At 71.4% G+C, this 14,397-nt stretch overlaps 3 protein-coding genes and 1 pseudogene across 10 annotated transcripts; 3 read left to right on the forward strand and 1 right to left on the reverse strand.

Moving 5' to 3' along the window:
* Positions 1-87: 87 nt before the first annotated feature.
* Positions 88-2,254, forward strand: LOC148053827 (uncharacterized; annotated as a pseudogene). The gene is made up of 6 exons (XR_015707881.1): positions 88-338; positions 479-805; positions 1,079-1,350; positions 1,542-1,658; positions 1,861-1,907; positions 2,069-2,254. The product of XR_015707881.1 is annotated as an uncharacterized LOC148053827 (transcript).
* A 273-nt stretch (positions 2,255-2,527) lies between these two features.
* Positions 2,528-6,665, forward strand: APH1A (aph-1A gamma-secretase subunit). 2 transcript variants are annotated; one of them, XM_087772555.1, is made up of 7 exons: positions 2,528-2,653; positions 4,064-4,234; positions 4,475-4,548; positions 4,795-4,917; positions 5,070-5,197; positions 5,596-5,719; positions 6,008-6,665. In XM_087772555.1, exons 1-7 carry the CDS (start codon positions 2,541-2,543, stop codon positions 6,070-6,072), a joined length of 798 nt encoding a protein of 265 aa, XP_087628681.1. In that variant the 5' UTR covers positions 2,528-2,540; the 3' UTR covers positions 6,073-6,665. The 2 variants fall into 2 exon arrangements, with proteins under 2 accessions (XP_087628681.1, XP_087628682.1); XM_087772556.1 differs by lacking the exon at positions 6,008-6,665 and having other exon boundaries at positions 5,070-5,287; positions 5,596-5,707.
* On the reverse strand, positions 6,625-10,376 carry CA14 (carbonic anhydrase 14). Of its 6 annotated transcripts, none has more exons than XM_087772552.1 (8): positions 9,732-10,376; positions 9,517-9,656; positions 8,137-8,232; positions 7,996-8,062; positions 7,744-7,901; positions 7,391-7,652; positions 7,218-7,302; positions 6,881-7,085 (listed from the first exon to the last, which is right to left on the reverse strand). In XM_087772552.1, exons 1-8 carry the CDS (start codon positions 10,351-10,353, stop codon positions 7,004-7,006), a joined length of 1,512 nt encoding a protein of 503 aa, XP_087628678.1. In that variant the 5' UTR covers positions 10,354-10,376; the 3' UTR covers positions 6,881-7,003. The 6 variants fall into 6 exon arrangements, with proteins under 6 accessions (XP_087628675.1, XP_087628674.1, XP_087628678.1 ...); XM_087772554.1 differs by having other exon boundaries at positions 7,391-7,411; positions 7,526-7,652; positions 9,517-10,376; XM_087772551.1 differs by having other exon boundaries at positions 6,881-7,133; positions 7,391-7,411; positions 7,526-7,652; positions 9,517-10,376.
* Positions 10,377-11,783: 1,407 nt separating this feature from the next.
* CIART (circadian associated repressor of transcription) lies at positions 11,784-14,202 on the forward strand. Its single transcript, XM_087772557.1, has 5 exons — positions 11,784-11,912; positions 12,628-12,950; positions 13,128-13,203; positions 13,327-13,405; positions 13,522-14,202. The coding sequence occupies exons 2-5, from the start codon at positions 12,699-12,701 to the stop codon at positions 13,808-13,810; spliced, it is 696 nt and encodes a 231-aa protein (XP_087628683.1). The 5' UTR covers positions 11,784-11,912; positions 12,628-12,698; the 3' UTR covers positions 13,811-14,202.
* The last annotated feature ends 195 nt before the right edge of the window (positions 14,203-14,397 follow it).

Raw genomic sequence — 14,397 nt, forward strand, 5'->3', positions numbered from 1 at the left:
GGGGGTTCAGCATCCCCTTGGCTCAGAGCATCGCCCGGCCGCGTTTGTTGCGCCGCGATGCTCCCAAAGCCCCAGGTTGGAGTCGGGGGCTTGGAAAGCGGGGGGTGAGGGCGGCCGGTGGCATCTCAGCCCCAGCGCCCAAGCGTCCGCCACGTCCCCGGTGACGAAGGCAGCGGGGTGGGGGGATGTCGCTGCCCAGGGCCCCGTGGTTTCGGCAGCAGTGGCAGCTGTGCAGAAGGGCTCGGCCCTGGGGAGGAGCTGGACCCCAGCGCAGCACCGGCCCGCGATGGCAGCCGGGGGCTGGCTGGCCCCCGCGGGGCTGCTGTGGCTCTGCCTGGGTGGGTGGCAGGGCCGGGGCCGGGGGAGCGCGGCCAGGCCCTGGGCTGGGGAGATTTCTGGGCTTTTTGGAGCACCTGGCTGCTGGGGGGTGGCGGGGGCTACGGCGGGGCTGGGCTGAGCCCCCGCTTGGTCCCCGCAGCCCCGGCAGCGCTGCTGAGGCTGCGCCAGCCCCAGCCCGTCCTGGTTGTGGAGCCCGGGGAGCCGGTGCAGATCGGCTGCGAGGCCAGCGAGGATACGGAGAGTAGAGGCAATGTGTTCTGGTACCGGCGCGGCGGCAGGGACGGACCCCAGCAGGTCCTGCATTGCTGGAACGGGACAAAGGGGAGGTTCTCCTGCGAGTACGGGCGGCACAAAGTCACCCTGCACATCGCCAACGCCAGCCCCGAGGACACCGGCATCTACCTGTGTGCCTACGACAATGGAAACCGCCTGGATTTCGGCAATGGCACTGCGCTGCTGGTGGGAGGTAGGATGGCGACATTGCCAGGGGTGGGACCCCCATGTCACCCCCATGTCCCTCATCCCCTGCTGTCACCCACTGTGCTGTCCAGCATCCTCCATTCCCCTCCAGCACCCTCTATCCCCATCCACCACCCCCTCTGTCCCCGTCCATGCCCTCTGTCCCTCTCTGTACCCCTCCATCGCCTCCGTCCCCTCCGTCCCCTCCATCGCCTCCGTCCCCTCCACCCCAGCTCCGTGCCCACCCCAGACCCCGCTGCAGCCCCTCTCCCTGTTGCAGACAGCTGGACGGCTGCGAGCTGGGTGCGGGTGCTGGCACCCCGCAGGGACCCCTGGGACCCCCCCAGCCTGGTCTGTGCCGTGGGTGCCAGCGCCGGCCCCGTCCTTGTCTCCTGGCCGGGGGGGACCGGGGGGGTGCTGAGGCTGGGGGCCAGCGTGGAGCCGTTCCACAGCACCGTGGGCCTGGCCGAGGGGGCCGGGGGGCTCTGCAAGGTGCGCTTCAACGCCTCGGGGCCCCCGTCCGCAGGAGCATGGAGCTGCGTGAGGCCGCGGGTGAGTGCAGGGACCCCCCCCCCCAGGTGGGTCACCCCGGGGAAACTGAGGCAGCGGGGACGGCTTGGCCCCAGGGCGAGGGGACGGTGGGGGCTCTGTGGGGATGATGGTTTGGGGATGCTGGTGGGGGCTGTTGGGGGTCTGGGGGGCTTTGGGGGGGACGGTGGGACGAGTCAGCCCCTCTCGCCCAGGCTGCTCCTTCCTGAGCACCATCACCTGGGTCGTAGCCGGGGTCGGGGTGCTGCTGCTGCTCAGCCTCTGCCTCAGCGTCTGCCGCCTCCGCCGCCTCCGCCGCCCCACGCCGATGGGTAAGGAGTGTGGCACAGGTGGGGGCCGTCCCACCATGTCCCCGCTGTCCCCCACTGTCCTCCCCATCTCGCTGTGATCCCTCCATCCCCCATCCCCCTCCGTCCACCTCCCTCATCCCTCATCCTCCTCCATCCCCTCCGGCCCCCTCGGCCCCCTCCAGCCCCACGCTAGGGACACGTCTCCCCGCTCTGTCCCCTCCAGGCCACCAGCCCGGGACCCCGATGCCACCAGCGTCGCAGGAGGTTGAGGTGAGGCCATGCGGCCCCCGGCTGCCCCAAAGCTGGGCTGGGGCCTCCGGGCTGGCGGGGAGGCGGCGTCCCCCTGCTCGGGGAGCGCAGGCGGCGGGGGCCGGCGGCAGCAGAGGGGGAATTGGGGGTGCGGGCGGCTCTGACGGCGCGGTCGCCCGCAGGAGGAGCTGAAGTACGCCCAGCTGATCTTCGCCGCCCCGGCAGGGCCCCGGCCGTGAGCCGTAGGCGGAGGTGGGTGCCAAGCCCGACCCCGCGGCTCGTCCCTCCGTGCCCGAAAACCCCAGTCCTCAGCGTGTGACCCCCCCGGGGCGCTGGGGCTGCTCCCCCCGCCGTGCCGCAGAGGCTGAAATAAAGAGCTTTGGGCTTCGTCTGCGTCCCGGGGCAATGGCGCCGTGCGGGTAGCGGGTCCTCAGGCCCAGGCGGTGCCGGGGGGGCTGCGGGGCCCCTTTCCTGAAGGGGATTTTGGGGTGCAGAGCGGCTCCCCCCCGCTCGGAGCATCCCCGGGGCTGGTCCTACCCCCCCCACTCCCGCAGCGCGGCGCGGCCTCCCGCCGCCAGGCGGCGCTGTCCCCTCCGGGCGGACTACAACTCCCGGCGTGCCCCGCGCGGCCCCGCCCCGCCCCGCCCCGCCGCCATGGGGGCCGCCGTCTTCTTCGGCTGCGCCGGGATTGCCTTCGGGCCGGCGCTCGCCCTCGTTCTGCTGACGGTGGCGGCGGAACCGCTGCGGGTCATCGTCCTGGTGGCGGGGTGAGCCCTGGGGGCCGGGGCCGGGGCCGGGGCCGGGGGGCGTCTGGGGCTATTGAGGGAGGCAGCTGGGGTGGGTCAGAGAGCAGTGAGGGGGCTGGGGGGGCAGCTGGGGGTGTCCGGGGGTGTAGGCAGCTCCGAGGGGGCTTTCGGGGTCTGAAGGGGCAGCTCTGGGGCAGTTGGGGGGTGATGGATCTTTGAGGGGGGCTGTTGGGGCCGTTTGGGGGCAGCTGGGGGTCGGGGAGCATTGAGGGGGCGGTTGGGGGGTCAGAGAGCGTCGAGGGGGGCTGAGGGGGCAGCTGGAGGCGTCCTGGGGGGGCAGGCAGCGCTGAGGGGGCTGTGGGGGCCGTTCTGGGGCAGCTGGTGGGGCCAGAGAGCTTTGAGGGGGGCAGTTGTGGGGCACTCGGGGGGTCTGGGGGTGAGGCAGCTTTGTGGGGGGCTGAGGGGGCAGCTCTGGGGCAGTTCGGGGGTCAGGGAGCTTTGAGGGGTCTGTGGGGGCCGTTCTGGGGCAGCTGGGGTGTCTGAGAGCACTGGGGGGCAGTTGGGGGGTCAGAGAGCTTTGAGGGGGCTGAGGGGGCAGTTCCTGGGCAGAGGGGTGTTTGGGGGGGCAGGCAGCTCTGGGGGGCTGTGGGGGCCATTGTGGGGCAGCCGGGGGGTCTGGGGCAGGGCAGGTAGCCTGGGGGGATGAGGGGAGAGCTGTGGGGTGCTGGGGCAGGCAGGGGTGGAGGGGGCAGTGGGAGAAGGGTGGGGAGGCCATTCTGGGATAGGGGAGGGAGTCCCGGGGGAGGTTGGCAGCTGAGAGAGGGGGGCTGGGGTGCAGGCAGCGCTGGGGGAGCTTCGGGGGCGGGTGGGGGTGTCTGAGAGGGGCAGGCAGCCCTGGGCAGGGGCTGAAGGGGGGGTCTGGGGTGGGAGGCAGTGCCTGGGGGGCAGTTTGGGGGGAATGCTGGGGGCCGGCTGTGGCTGGGGGGGCTGGGGAGTTGGTCCCGGGGTCACGGCTCCCGCCTCGTCTGCCTGTGTGGGGGATTCGCTGTTTCAAAAAGAATGAGAGGAGCGGCTCCGAGCCGGCCGTGTCCCACCACGCTTGGCTTCCCGAGGGCAGACCCGTGTTTAACCTCCGAAGGGCGAAACACTGAGCGTCCTTCCCCGCTTCACGAGCTTCCTCCGAGCAGGTCGCCGCAGCTCTGAGTGCAGAAAGGAGGATTTCGGCTTCTGAATCTGTTTGGTTTTCAGCCGCACGCTTCCTTCGCGTGCGCTCCTCACATGACGATGACCAGGCAGCCCACGCTGCCGCCGACAGCTTCCCCTGCTGAACGCGTGACCCGGAGCCCGGGCAGAGCAAGCCTGCAGCTTGGCGTGTGTTTGCTGCATGATTCTGAGCTCCAGCGCCTGAGCTTGGTCTTCCTCTCTGCCCAGGGCGTTTTTCTGGCTGGTGTCGCTGCTCCTGGCGTCTCTGATCTGGTTCGTTTCGGTTCATCTCAGCGACCAGGAGGATGCCAAGCTGCAGTACGGCCTCCTCATCTTCGGGGCTGCCGTCTCCGTCCTGCTGCAGGAGGCTTTCCGATTCGCCTACTTCAAGCTGCTGAAGTAAGATCCTGCCTGCGGGCGGCCCGTTCGTGCCACGTGGGGCCGGGTGACCTGTGCTGGTAGCTGCGATCCCTCTGCTTTTTGTCCGGGGATCCCCACAAAGCATCTTCCTCGTTAGATCCTGGGAGAGAGCTGTTCCTCCTCGCCCCAGGCTCGTTTATAACTACCCCCTCCCCTCTCCTGCGTGATGAGGCCCCTGTTCCGTGCTAGCCGCTCACGCTTGCTCTTCCGCCTGAGCAGGAAAGCGGATGAAGGCCTGGCGACGATCAGCGAGGATGGCCGGTCCCCCATCTCCCTCAGGCAGATGGCTTACGGTGAGCACGGACCCGGACAGGGCTTGGGCTGTTGCTGACCTCCCCGCAGTCTTCGCGGCTGCCTGGCAGCGGGATGCTCGGGTATCGGAGACCGGCGGTGGTGTTGAGCCCGCCGGGCTAACGCAGCCTTCCTGGTTCCCTTTCCCACTCTCCTGCCTTTCCCTGAGCCGATGCGCGAGTCTGGGGCTCGCGGCAGAAGCAGCGTGGCTGCGGTCGGTCTTGGCTGACTCCCTTCTCCCTCCACAGTCTCGGGCCTGTCCTTCGGCATCATCAGCGGCGTGTTTTCCGTCATTAACATCCTGGCAGACTCCATCGGGCCGGGAATCGTCGGGATCCACGGGGACTCGCCGTACTACTTCATCACGTCCGGTGAGGCTGGGGACCGGCGCGTGCCGCGGGATCGTGCCCGGCAATGCCGGTTAGAGCCGGAGTCCGGCCCCAGCGCGGGGCCCTTCACTGCGGTGAGGAGGAGGAAGGTGGAGGCGAGGTCTGAGGGGGTCTGTGTCTCCCTCTTCCCCCAGCGTTCCTCACCATGGCCCTCGTCCTGCTCCACACCTTCTGGGGAGTGATCTTCTTCGACGCCTGTGAAAAGCGCCGCTACTGGTGCCTGGGGCTGGTGGTTGCCAGTCACCTCCTCACCTCGGGGCTGGTGAGTTTGATGAGCCAGAGCCGACCGGACCTGCACCGAAAGCTGTCCCCGAAGTGAAGCCGTTGTGGCCGTCATCGGACGCTCATCTGGGTGCGGGGAGGGGATCGCGGGGACGCCCGCTGCTGCGTCAGCCTCCCTAAATCCCTGCCTCTGAGCTTGGGACGAGTCGCGGCACCGCCCGCCCGGGGCAGCCTGTTGGGGTGCGCTCGGGGAAGGCGGGTTAACGAAGGACTGGGGGTCGGAGGGAGGATTAGCCGCTAAGCTTCTGGTGGGAAACCGCTTGGCAGGAGTTTAAGCCAGGCTTACGGGAGCCTGGCTCCCCTTCCCCCCGCCCCAGCTGTTTAGGGGGGGTTGTGGCAGGCAGTGACGTTCCTAATGTGGCGCTCTCCGTCCCCCAGACGTTCCTGAACCCCTGGTACGAGGCCAGCCTGGTCCCCATCTTCATCATCACCCTCTGCACGGGCCTCTGGGCCTTCTTCACCGCCGGGGGCTCCTTCCGCAACATCCTCAAGTGCCTCTCCTGTAAGGGGGGGCCGGGCAGGGAGGGGCGATGGGGGGCGTCACCGCTGCGACGCGGGGGCTTTGCTGGTGGGTCTCTGTCCCCTTTTAGGTGTTGGGGGGGTTGGACACGGGTGCAGGGGGGGCTCAGAGCTGCTGGGATGGGGGAGGACGGGTTTTGCCGGCAACCGTCGCCCTTTTGCTGAACGGGGGCTGCGTCTCCCGGCTGTCGGGGGCTCCTGCGAACCCACAAACAGGCCCCCGCCCCCCAAACAGCCCTGCTCTCACCCTCTCCCTCCTTCCTGCCCCCAGGTAAGCAGGAGGACGACAGCAGAGTGATGATGTACTCAGCGCTGCAGGTGCCTTTCGAGGACTGAGCGGCCGCGGCAGCCGCAGCCCTGCCCGCTCGCGCTGCCTGCGCCACCCGCGCCGCCGCCGTACCCAAGTGCCCTCTTCTCGGCAGCTGGAAGATCACGACGCTGCCTTTGCCTCTGCCGTTTGCTCCTCCGGTGCTGCCGCCCGGCCCAGCCCTGGCCCCTCTCTGTGGCACAGAGGCAGCTCCGTGCCCCGGCCCGCTCCGGAGGGGATTTTTGGGGTACAACGGGTGCTCGTGGGCTCCCGGTTAGTGACTCCGGTAGACTTTTGTTCCTGACAGGGTATGGCTGCAGGGTGAGTGCAGGGAAGGTGGGAGGGGGGCCGGGCGCCCCGTGGTGCGGCCGGGCTTGCGGGGCTCGGGGCAGGACCCCCCTTCCCTCGCATTTCCCCCCCGGCGGGGCCCTGCCCTCCGTGCCGTTCCCCACTGGGGCTCTGTGGAAGCGAGGTGACGCTCTCAGGGTGGGGGGTGCTCCCGCTCCCCCCCTGTCCGCTCCCTGCCGGGTCCCGTCTGGGGGCACTCGTTACCCTGCTGTGCAACTGGGAGGGGGGGTAAATTATTTTTTTGACTGAGAGTAAAACCCTTTTAATAGAGCGACGGGTACCACGGCACCGAGGCGACTTCTGTGATGGGGATGGGGGAAGAAGGGTCTCCCCCATCTTGCTCTGCTCCCAGCCCCTGTCCAGGCTTTGGGGGGAGCACCCGGCTCTCCTGGTTTCTCGGGGCTGGCAGGATCCGGCGTCGAAGCCCCTCGGCGAACGGCCCCGTTCCCTCCCCAGCAAAGAGCCGCCGGTGCCGTGGAGTGGGGAAGGGGCTTTATTTCCACTGGGGCAGGAGCTGCTGCTGCCGTGGGGCTGAGCCCCAGCAGCTCCTCTGGCACGGGCGGAGGGCTGGGGGGCGGCAGGGGTCCGTCACAGCCCGGCCCGGCGTGGGGTTCAAGGGTGGGGGCCATCATCGGAGGGGCTGCGGCGGGAGGAGGCTTTGAACACGACGTCCTGCTCCTGTGCCCTCCTCGCTCTGCGTCGGGGGGGGGCGGGAAAGGGCTGAGGTGAGAGCGACCCTCCCCTGTGGGGGTCCGGACCCTCTCATTCGGGGGTCTGGACCCCCCGCTGCAGGGGGGTCCCCTCCTCGGGGCGGGAGGCCTCTCACCCCATCCTCTTGGCCGCAAAATGGATGGCGAGGAAGATGCCGAGGCAACCAGAGACGGCGCCAAAGATGATGGCGACGATTTCACCTGCGTGACGCCGCAGAGGGCTCGGGGGGGCTGAGGGGAGGGACACCCCACCCCACCCACCCCCCCGGTCCCCCCCCCCGCGCTGTACCTGTCGAATACCCCTGGGGCCCTGCAAGAGAAGAGCCAGGGCTCAGCACCACGTCCCAGCACCCAGCTGGGGCTGCGGGAGCTGTTTTGGGGGTGCAGGGGGGGCCCTTCCCACCCTCCCCGGCCCGGCTCTCACCCCTGGGGACGGACACCAGCACCAGCCGCTGGTTGAGCTCCTGTGGGACCCGAAAATTATCCACCAGGCGCTGAGGCTGGGGCTCGGCCGCTGCCGTGGTGTAGAGAGTTCCCTGGAGCTGCTCCAGCTGAAATGGCAGAAGGGGAGTGCTGGGGCTGCCCCAAAACCAGGGGGTTTTACCCCAAAACCAGGGGGTTTTACCCCAAAGCGGGTCCCACCTGGGCCGGGCTGATGCGGACGGGGTGCTGGAAGAGGGTCCAGAGGACGCCCTGGAAGCAGGGCGGGGTGGTGAGGGAGCCGTTGTAGCGGTAGTAGAGGTCCAGGCGCGGGGGCAGCAGGTCCTGCACGCTGAAGGAGGGGATGGCCGCCGTCTGTCCTGTTGGGGGGCGCAGGGTGAGGATTTTGGGGTTCTCCCCGCTGCCGCCGCCGTCTCCCCGCGCTACCCCCTCGCTCGCGCGCCGTTCGCTCGCCTGCGTAGCGGATGCTCCCGAGGTGGCTCAGGATGTTGTCGTAGGCGGGGTGGGGGTCAGCACCCACCTGGGGGGAGCAAGGAGGGGGTCAGGGCTGGGGGGTCGGTGGGGGGGGATGGGGTGTTTTGGGGGTCCGCGTACCTCCAGGAGGACACCGAGCACGGCCAGGCCGCCGGCGTGGTGCTGCGCCTCGCTGGCGTTGGCGTAGCGCTCCGCGTCGTAGTGCACCACATGCATCTGGGGGCGAGAGCGGCTCCGCGCGGGGGGGGGACAGGGTGGGGACACCCCCCAACCCGCCACCCCTGGGCTGGCTCCCCCGCTCGCCCCCTCTCCCACGCCTGCTTCCCAGCCCCGATCCCGTGCCGCTGCCTGCACCCATCCCAGCGCCTTCCGCGGTGTCTGGATCGGCTGCCAGCACCCGGACCTGCTCCTGCACCCGTTCCCCGGTCCTGTCACCCAGTCCTGTGCTGGTTCCTGCTCCCATTCCCCACCCCTGTTTCCCCTTCCTGCACCCATTTCCCACACCCGGACCCCTTCCCCCTGCATTCTCCCATGCCTGCACCCAATTCCCGCACCCGGAGCCTTTCCTGCACCATTCCTGTGCTGTTTCCCGCGCCCATCCTGCCCCCAGACCCATTTCCCACCCTATTTCCCTGCCCGCTTCCCGTGCCCAGACCCCTTTCCCATTCCCTGCACCCGATTCCTGCACCCAGACTCCTTCCTGCACCCATTCCCGTGCCAGTTCCCGCGCTCTGCCCCGTTCCTGCACCCAGCCCCATTTCCCACACCATTCCCGTGCTGTTTCCCACCCCCAGTTCCGTTTCCCGCACCATTTCCATGCTGTTTCCCACCCCCAGCTCCCTTCCCGCACCCGTTTCCCACTCCCAAATCAATTTCCCTGCCTGTTTCCTGTGCCCAGACCCCTTTCCCTTTCCCTGCACCCAATTCCGGCACCCAAACTCCTTCCTGCACCCGTTCCCGTGCCAGTTCCCACACCCTGCCCCCTTCCCGCGCCCATTTCCCACCCCCAGACCCATTTTCCGCACCATTCCCATGCTGTTTCCCACCCCCAGACCCCTTCCCACACCCATTTCCCACCCCCAGTCCTGTTTCCCGCACCCTTTCCATGCTGTTTTCCATACCCAGCTCCCTTCCCACACCCATTTCCCACTCCCAGACCAATTTCCCTGCCTGTTTCCCGTGCCCAGACCCATTTCCCGTTCCCTGCACCCGATTCCTGCACCCAGCCTCCTTCCTGCACCCATTCCCGTGCCAGTTCTCGCACCCTGTCCCATTCCCGCACCCATTTCCCACCCCCATTTCCCTGCTTGTTTCCTGCACCTGGACCCATTTCCCGCACCAGGCCTCCTTTTCCCATTCCCGCTCCCATTTCCCGCCCCCATTCCCATTTCCCACCCCCATTCCCATGCCATTTCCCTCACCCATCCCCTCTCCCAGGCCGCAGCTCCCTTTGGGGACTCCCACCCCTTGGGGACCCCCACCCTCGGGGCCACCCCGTACCTCGGCGGGAGCGCGGCGGCCGTCGAGGAGATGCTCGGCGCCGCCGTGGCCGGGCCGACCCCAATGGAAATGGAGCTGCGCGGCGGCGAAGCGGCGGGGCAGCCCCTGCAGCCGCAGGGATGGCGGCAGCACCAGCACCGCTGCGAGGGGGGACACTGAGCGGGGCTGGGACACTTGGGGACCCCCCCCCCCCCCAGACCCCAGCACCCGCTCACCGGTGTGGCCGTTGTTGGCGAGGGTGAAGGCCGGGGTGCCGGGGGAGCGGTAGCCCACGGGGCGGACGGGCGGCAGCGAGGGGTCCGGCTGCGCCCCTCGCGTCGCGATATCGATGGGCGACTGGGCCCGGCCCCCGCACGCCGGGTGCCCCTCGGGCCAGTGCTGCTGCCCGTGGGGACCTGGGGGGACCCGGGCGTCGGGGCGGGCCCCCCGCCGCCCCCCGGGGATGCTGCTTTCCCCGGCACGGCCCCGTGGCCCAAAATGCCCTCGTTTCCCCCAAAACGAGGACACGGGTGACATTCCCAACGTGCTCGGTAATCTGGGGACGTTTTTTCCGGCCGGGGGAGCGGGGACAAAGCCGAGCCCGGGGGAGCGGGGGGGGACCCGTGGGGTCCCCGTGGGCCCGGCGGGACGAGGCTTAGCCGGGATTTGGCCGGGGACGGATCCTAATTGGATTTGGCAGCGGGAGCGGGGCCGGAGCCTTACGTAAAGGAGCACAATGGGACCATTGGAGCGCGAGGGGGACCCGGGCGCCTGGGGGGGCTGCACCCATCCATCTCCCTCCCATTTGGGGGGACCCAGGTGTTGGGGGGGGGCTGCACCCATCCATCTCCCTCCCATTTGGGGGGACCCCAGGTGTCTGGGAGTGGGTTGGGGGGTTATGGGGGGCTGCACCCATCCACCTCCTTCCTATTTGGGGGACCCAGGTGTCTGGGGAGGGGTCGTGGGGGCTGCACCCATCCATCTCCCTCCCATTTAGGGAGACCCAGGTGTCTGGGGGGGGATGGGGGGCTGTCACCCATCCATCTCTCTCCCATTCGGGGGAACCCCGGTGTGGGGGGGGCCGTGGGGGGGCTGCACCCATCCAACCCCCTCCCTCCGGGGGGGGACCCGGGCGATGCCCCTGGGCTCGGGGTGCGCGGGGGCGGTGGGCTCGGGCTGGGGGAGCAAATGGGGGGGTCCTTGGGGAGGGGGGGGTCCCACTCACCCTCGTACGCCCAGTGGGGACCTGTGGGGGGAAGCAGAGGCGATGGGGGCCGGGCTCAGGTGGGGCTGCGGCCCGGAGCTCCCGGCCGGGGGCACTCACCGGCGGGCAGGGCGGGGGCCAGGCCCCCCAGCAGCAGGAGGGCGCGCAGCATGGCGGGGGGCCGGGCGCCCCTGCTCCGGCCTTAAATACCCACCCGCGCCGGGGCCCCCGGGGGGGGGGCTGGGGCCGGGGAGGGATGGAGGGGCCATGCCCGGGCCGGGGGGGGCGGGGGGCTGGGGGGAGGGGCCGGGGGTGTGGGATGGGGGCTGGGGGGGCTGGGGGGGCCGGGGGTTGGGGGGGCCCGGGGGGACCCATGGGGTCGGGGGCGGGGGGGGGGGGGGGGCCGGGGCAGAGCCTGCACAAGCTCCCCTCGCCCCGCCCCTTTTCCCCGCCCCCCCCCCTTGCCCGACAGCCCCGCCCCCTCGCCTATCAGCCCCGCCCCCTTTCCCAGCCCAGCCCCCTTTGCGCCCCCCGCCCCCGGTGGGGCCGCGGCCAGGCGCGCGCCCAGGTGGCCCCGCCCCGCCCCGCCCCGCCCGCGCTCCCGGGCGCGCGCTGACGTCGCCCAGGCGCGCGCCCCGCCCCCACGTGGGTGCCCACGCGCCTGCTTTCCCCTATTATGTAACGGCGCCGAGGCGTGGCCGCCCGCTCCTCTCTCCTCCCCCATTCGCCGCGCCGGCCGTGACGCGCGGCCCAGGCCGCCACCCATTGGCGGTCGGCGGCGGGGCGGGGCCGGGCGGGGGCGGGGTGAGGGGGCGCCTCGTGCTCCCCGCCGCCCGCCAGGGGGCGCTGCCCCGCGCCGCGTCCCCCCGCGTCTCCACATGGAGGGGCGTGGCCGCGGCCCCCGCCCTCCCGGCCAATCAGCGCAGGGCGGCCTCCGCATTGGGCAGCGCCGCCGGCGGCGCGGGCCAATGGGGGCGAAGGGGCGGGGCGGGAAAGCGGAGGCTCCTCCCGCTGCCGGGGCTCGGCGGCCAATGGGAGCGCGGGGGGGCGGGGCCCAGCGGGAGGCACGTGCGGCCGCGCACGTGTCCGCGTGGGGCCGCAGCAGCCGGGGCGGAACCGGCGCCGGCACCGGGACGGGGACTGGGACACCGGGACCGGGACCCCCACACCCACACCGGGGCACCGGCACCGCCGCAGCCGCAGCCGGGAGCAGGTGGGACCCGGGGCCGGCGGGGGGGTCCTGGGGCTGGGGGGGGGAGGGTCCCCGGGAGGGTTGGGGGGGCCCGGTGCCGGGGGAGAGGGGTCCCGGTGCTGGGGGGCGGTCCCGGTGCTGGGAGTGGGGCATGGGACCAGATGGGGGAGTCCCGGTCCTGGGGGGGGGGGGGGGGGCCCGGTGCCAGGGGAGAGGGGGCCCAGTCCTGGGGGGGGTCCCGGTGCCTGGTGGAGGGTTCCGGGGCTGGGAGGGTCCCCGGGAGGGTTAGGGGGTCCCGGTGCTGGGGGGGAGACCGGTCCTGGGGGGGTCCCGGTGATGGGTGGGGGGTCTTGGTCCTGGGTGGGGGGTCCCAATCCTGCGCAGGGGGTCCTGGGGCGGTTGGGGGGTCCTGGTTATGGGGGTCCCAGTGCTGGGGATGGGAGGGTCCCCACCTTGGGGGGGAGGGTACCGGACGTGTGGGGGGGTCTGGTGCTGGATACGGGGGTCCTGGTGCCTGGTGGGGGGTCCCGGGGCTGGGTGGGGGGTCTCCACCCTGGGTAGGGGGTCCCGGTGCTGGATATGGGGGTCCCGATGCCCGGTGGGGGGTCCCGGGGCTGGGTGGAGGGGTCCTGGTGCAACGGGGGGACACGACCCCCCCCCCCGGGGGAGCACAGTGCTTTCTCTATTTCCCATTTTTTCCCATTTTCCCCACTTTTTCCCTCTTTTTGGCCCCCAGGCGGCCTCGGCCGGGCGGCACCGCAGGCGCTGAACCCCGGGAAAGGCTCCCCCGGGGGGGCCCCCCCTGCCATGGAGCCCCCCGCCCGCGCCTGCTCCTGCGGCTCCCCCGCCTCCAGCCCGGGGGGTCCCTCCGACAGCGAGGCCGAGGCGAGCGCCGCCCCCCTGGGCCCCCCAAAACCCGAGCGGAGCCGCAAACGACCGGGACGGCCGGACCGAGCACCCCCCGAATTGCCCCCGTCGCCCTGCGGGGGGAAGCGGCCCCGGAAGGGGGATGGGGGGGACGCCCCTCCCAGCGACGGCGACCGACTTTTTGCCCAAAAAGTGAGTTTTTGGCAGCAAAATGGAGGAGCACCCCCAAACCTGAAGGGTGCGCCAACCCCAGAACGCCTCTCCGCCCGGCTCTGCCTCAGTTTCCCCACCTGAAACAGGTGGTGGGGGGGATGACACCCCCTCCCCGGTCTGGATCGGGGGTCACCATCCTCCTCCTCTTCCTCGCAGTGCCGGGAGCTGCGGGGCTTCATCCGGCCGCTGGCGGAGCTGCTGGAGGGGCTGAAACGGGGGCGATACGACAGAGGTGGGTGCCTGCCCCCCCTTTTCCCCCCCGGACCCCCTTTTTCCCCCCCCATCCCCCATCCTCCCCTTCCCCCTCCCCCCAAACCCCCCCCAGGAGGACTCACCGATTTTGGGGGTTCCCCAGGGCTGAGCAGCTTCCAGCAGAGCGTGGCCATGGACCGGATCCAGCGGATCATCGGGGTCCTGCAGAAGCCCGAAATGGGGTGAGTGGCCCCCCGAGAGCCCCCGGGGTGGGGCGGGGGGGCAAAGGGACACCCCCCATGGGGTGCCCCCCCCCCCCCCCCCACAGCGGGGTGACGGCTGCTCTCTGTCCCCCCAGCGCCCGCTACCTGGGGACGCTGCTGCAGGTGGAGGGGATGCTGAGGGTCTGGTTCCCCCACGTCGCCCCCAAACCCGCGCCGGAGCCGCCCCCCGCCTCCGCCCTCCTCCTCCGCCGCCGCCCCCCCGCCGGCCCCCCCGGGGCCCCCCGCTGCCGCCGCCTGCCCGGGGACACCCCCCCCTCCGTCCCCGCGGGGACGCCAGGGACGTCGCATCGAGGGGGGCACCCCAGGTGCCAGCGCCCCCCCCAGCCCGGGAGCCCCGCCGCCGCCCCAGCGCCGGATGCGTGACCCCCCCGAGCCGGGGGGGTTCCTCCTGGTTTCCTTGCATTTTGCCTTTTTTGGATGTTTTGGGGTTTTTTTAAATTGCGGACAGTGAGACCTGCGGGCGGGGGGGGACCCCAGCCCCCCCCAGGGAGCCCCCAGAGCCCCATGGTGGGGGGCGCGCGTGCCTTCGCCGGAGCGGAGCCCCCTCCCCGGGGCCGTGGTGCCTTGGTGCGGGGCGGGGGGGGGCGGGGGCGGGGGGCTGGCCCCCCCGCCGGGCTCCTGCCCTCCCCCCGCCCCGGGTGGCGCTGTGGGGGGGCCGGGGGGTGCGTGTCCGTCTGCTCCCCCCCCCCAAAGTGGGGCTGCCCCACGGCTCGGCCCTGCTGGAAGCAATAAATGCCGCCGGAGCGGCCGGGGCCACCCGGTGCCGGTGTCCTCTGTCCCCTGGGGGGGGCCTTGTCACCGGGGGGGGCCTTGTCACCCCCGTGGGACCCCCGCGGTGCCTCCTGTCCCGTCCCCCCCCCCCGTGGGGCAGGGCTGGATTGGGGGGGGGCCCAGGCCTGGGGACCCTCAACAGCCCCACGTGGGGCCCGGTGCCCCGCCCCATCGCCAGG

Source organism: Nipponia nippon, unplaced genomic scaffold, assembly GCF_047370975.1.
Source record: "Nipponia nippon isolate SJK-2023a ecotype South Korea unplaced genomic scaffold, ASM4737097v1 scaffold_36, whole genome shotgun sequence".
In the NCBI taxonomy this organism is placed as follows: Eukaryota; Metazoa; Chordata; class Aves; order Pelecaniformes; family Threskiornithidae; genus Nipponia; species Nipponia nippon.

Coding starts and splice junctions, on each gene's coding strand:
- CIART (XM_087772557.1), top strand. CDS start 12,699: ATGGAGCCCCCCGCCCGCGCCTGCTCCTGCGGCTCCCCCGCCTCCAGC. Junction 12,951..13,127: donor ACCGACTTTTTGCCCAAAAA/GTGAGTTTTTGG, acceptor TCTTCCTCGCAG/TGCCGGGAGCTGCGGGGCTT. Junction 13,204..13,326: donor ACGGGGGCGATACGACAGAG/GTGGGTGCCTGC, acceptor GGGGTTCCCCAG/GGCTGAGCAGCTTCCAGCAG.
- CA14 (XM_087772548.1), bottom strand. CDS start 10,353: ATGGGAGGGAGATGGATGGGTGCAGCCCCCCCCCAACACCTGGGTCCC. Junction 8,233..9,516: donor GCCGCCGCGCTCCCGCCGAG/GTACGGGGTGGC, acceptor TCTCGCCCCCAG/ATGCATGTGGTGCACTACGA. Junction 7,303..7,390: donor GCCCCAGGGGTATTCGACAG/GTACAGCGCGGG, acceptor GGCGTCACGCAG/GTGAAATCGTCGCCATCATC.
- APH1A (XM_087772555.1), top strand. CDS start 2,541: ATGGGGGCCGCCGTCTTCTTCGGCTGCGCCGGGATTGCCTTCGGGCCG. Junction 4,235..4,474: donor GCCTACTTCAAGCTGCTGAA/GTAAGATCCTGC, acceptor CCGCCTGAGCAG/GAAAGCGGATGAAGGCCTGG. Junction 4,918..5,069: donor GTACTACTTCATCACGTCCG/GTGAGGCTGGGG, acceptor CTCTTCCCCCAG/CGTTCCTCACCATGGCCCTC.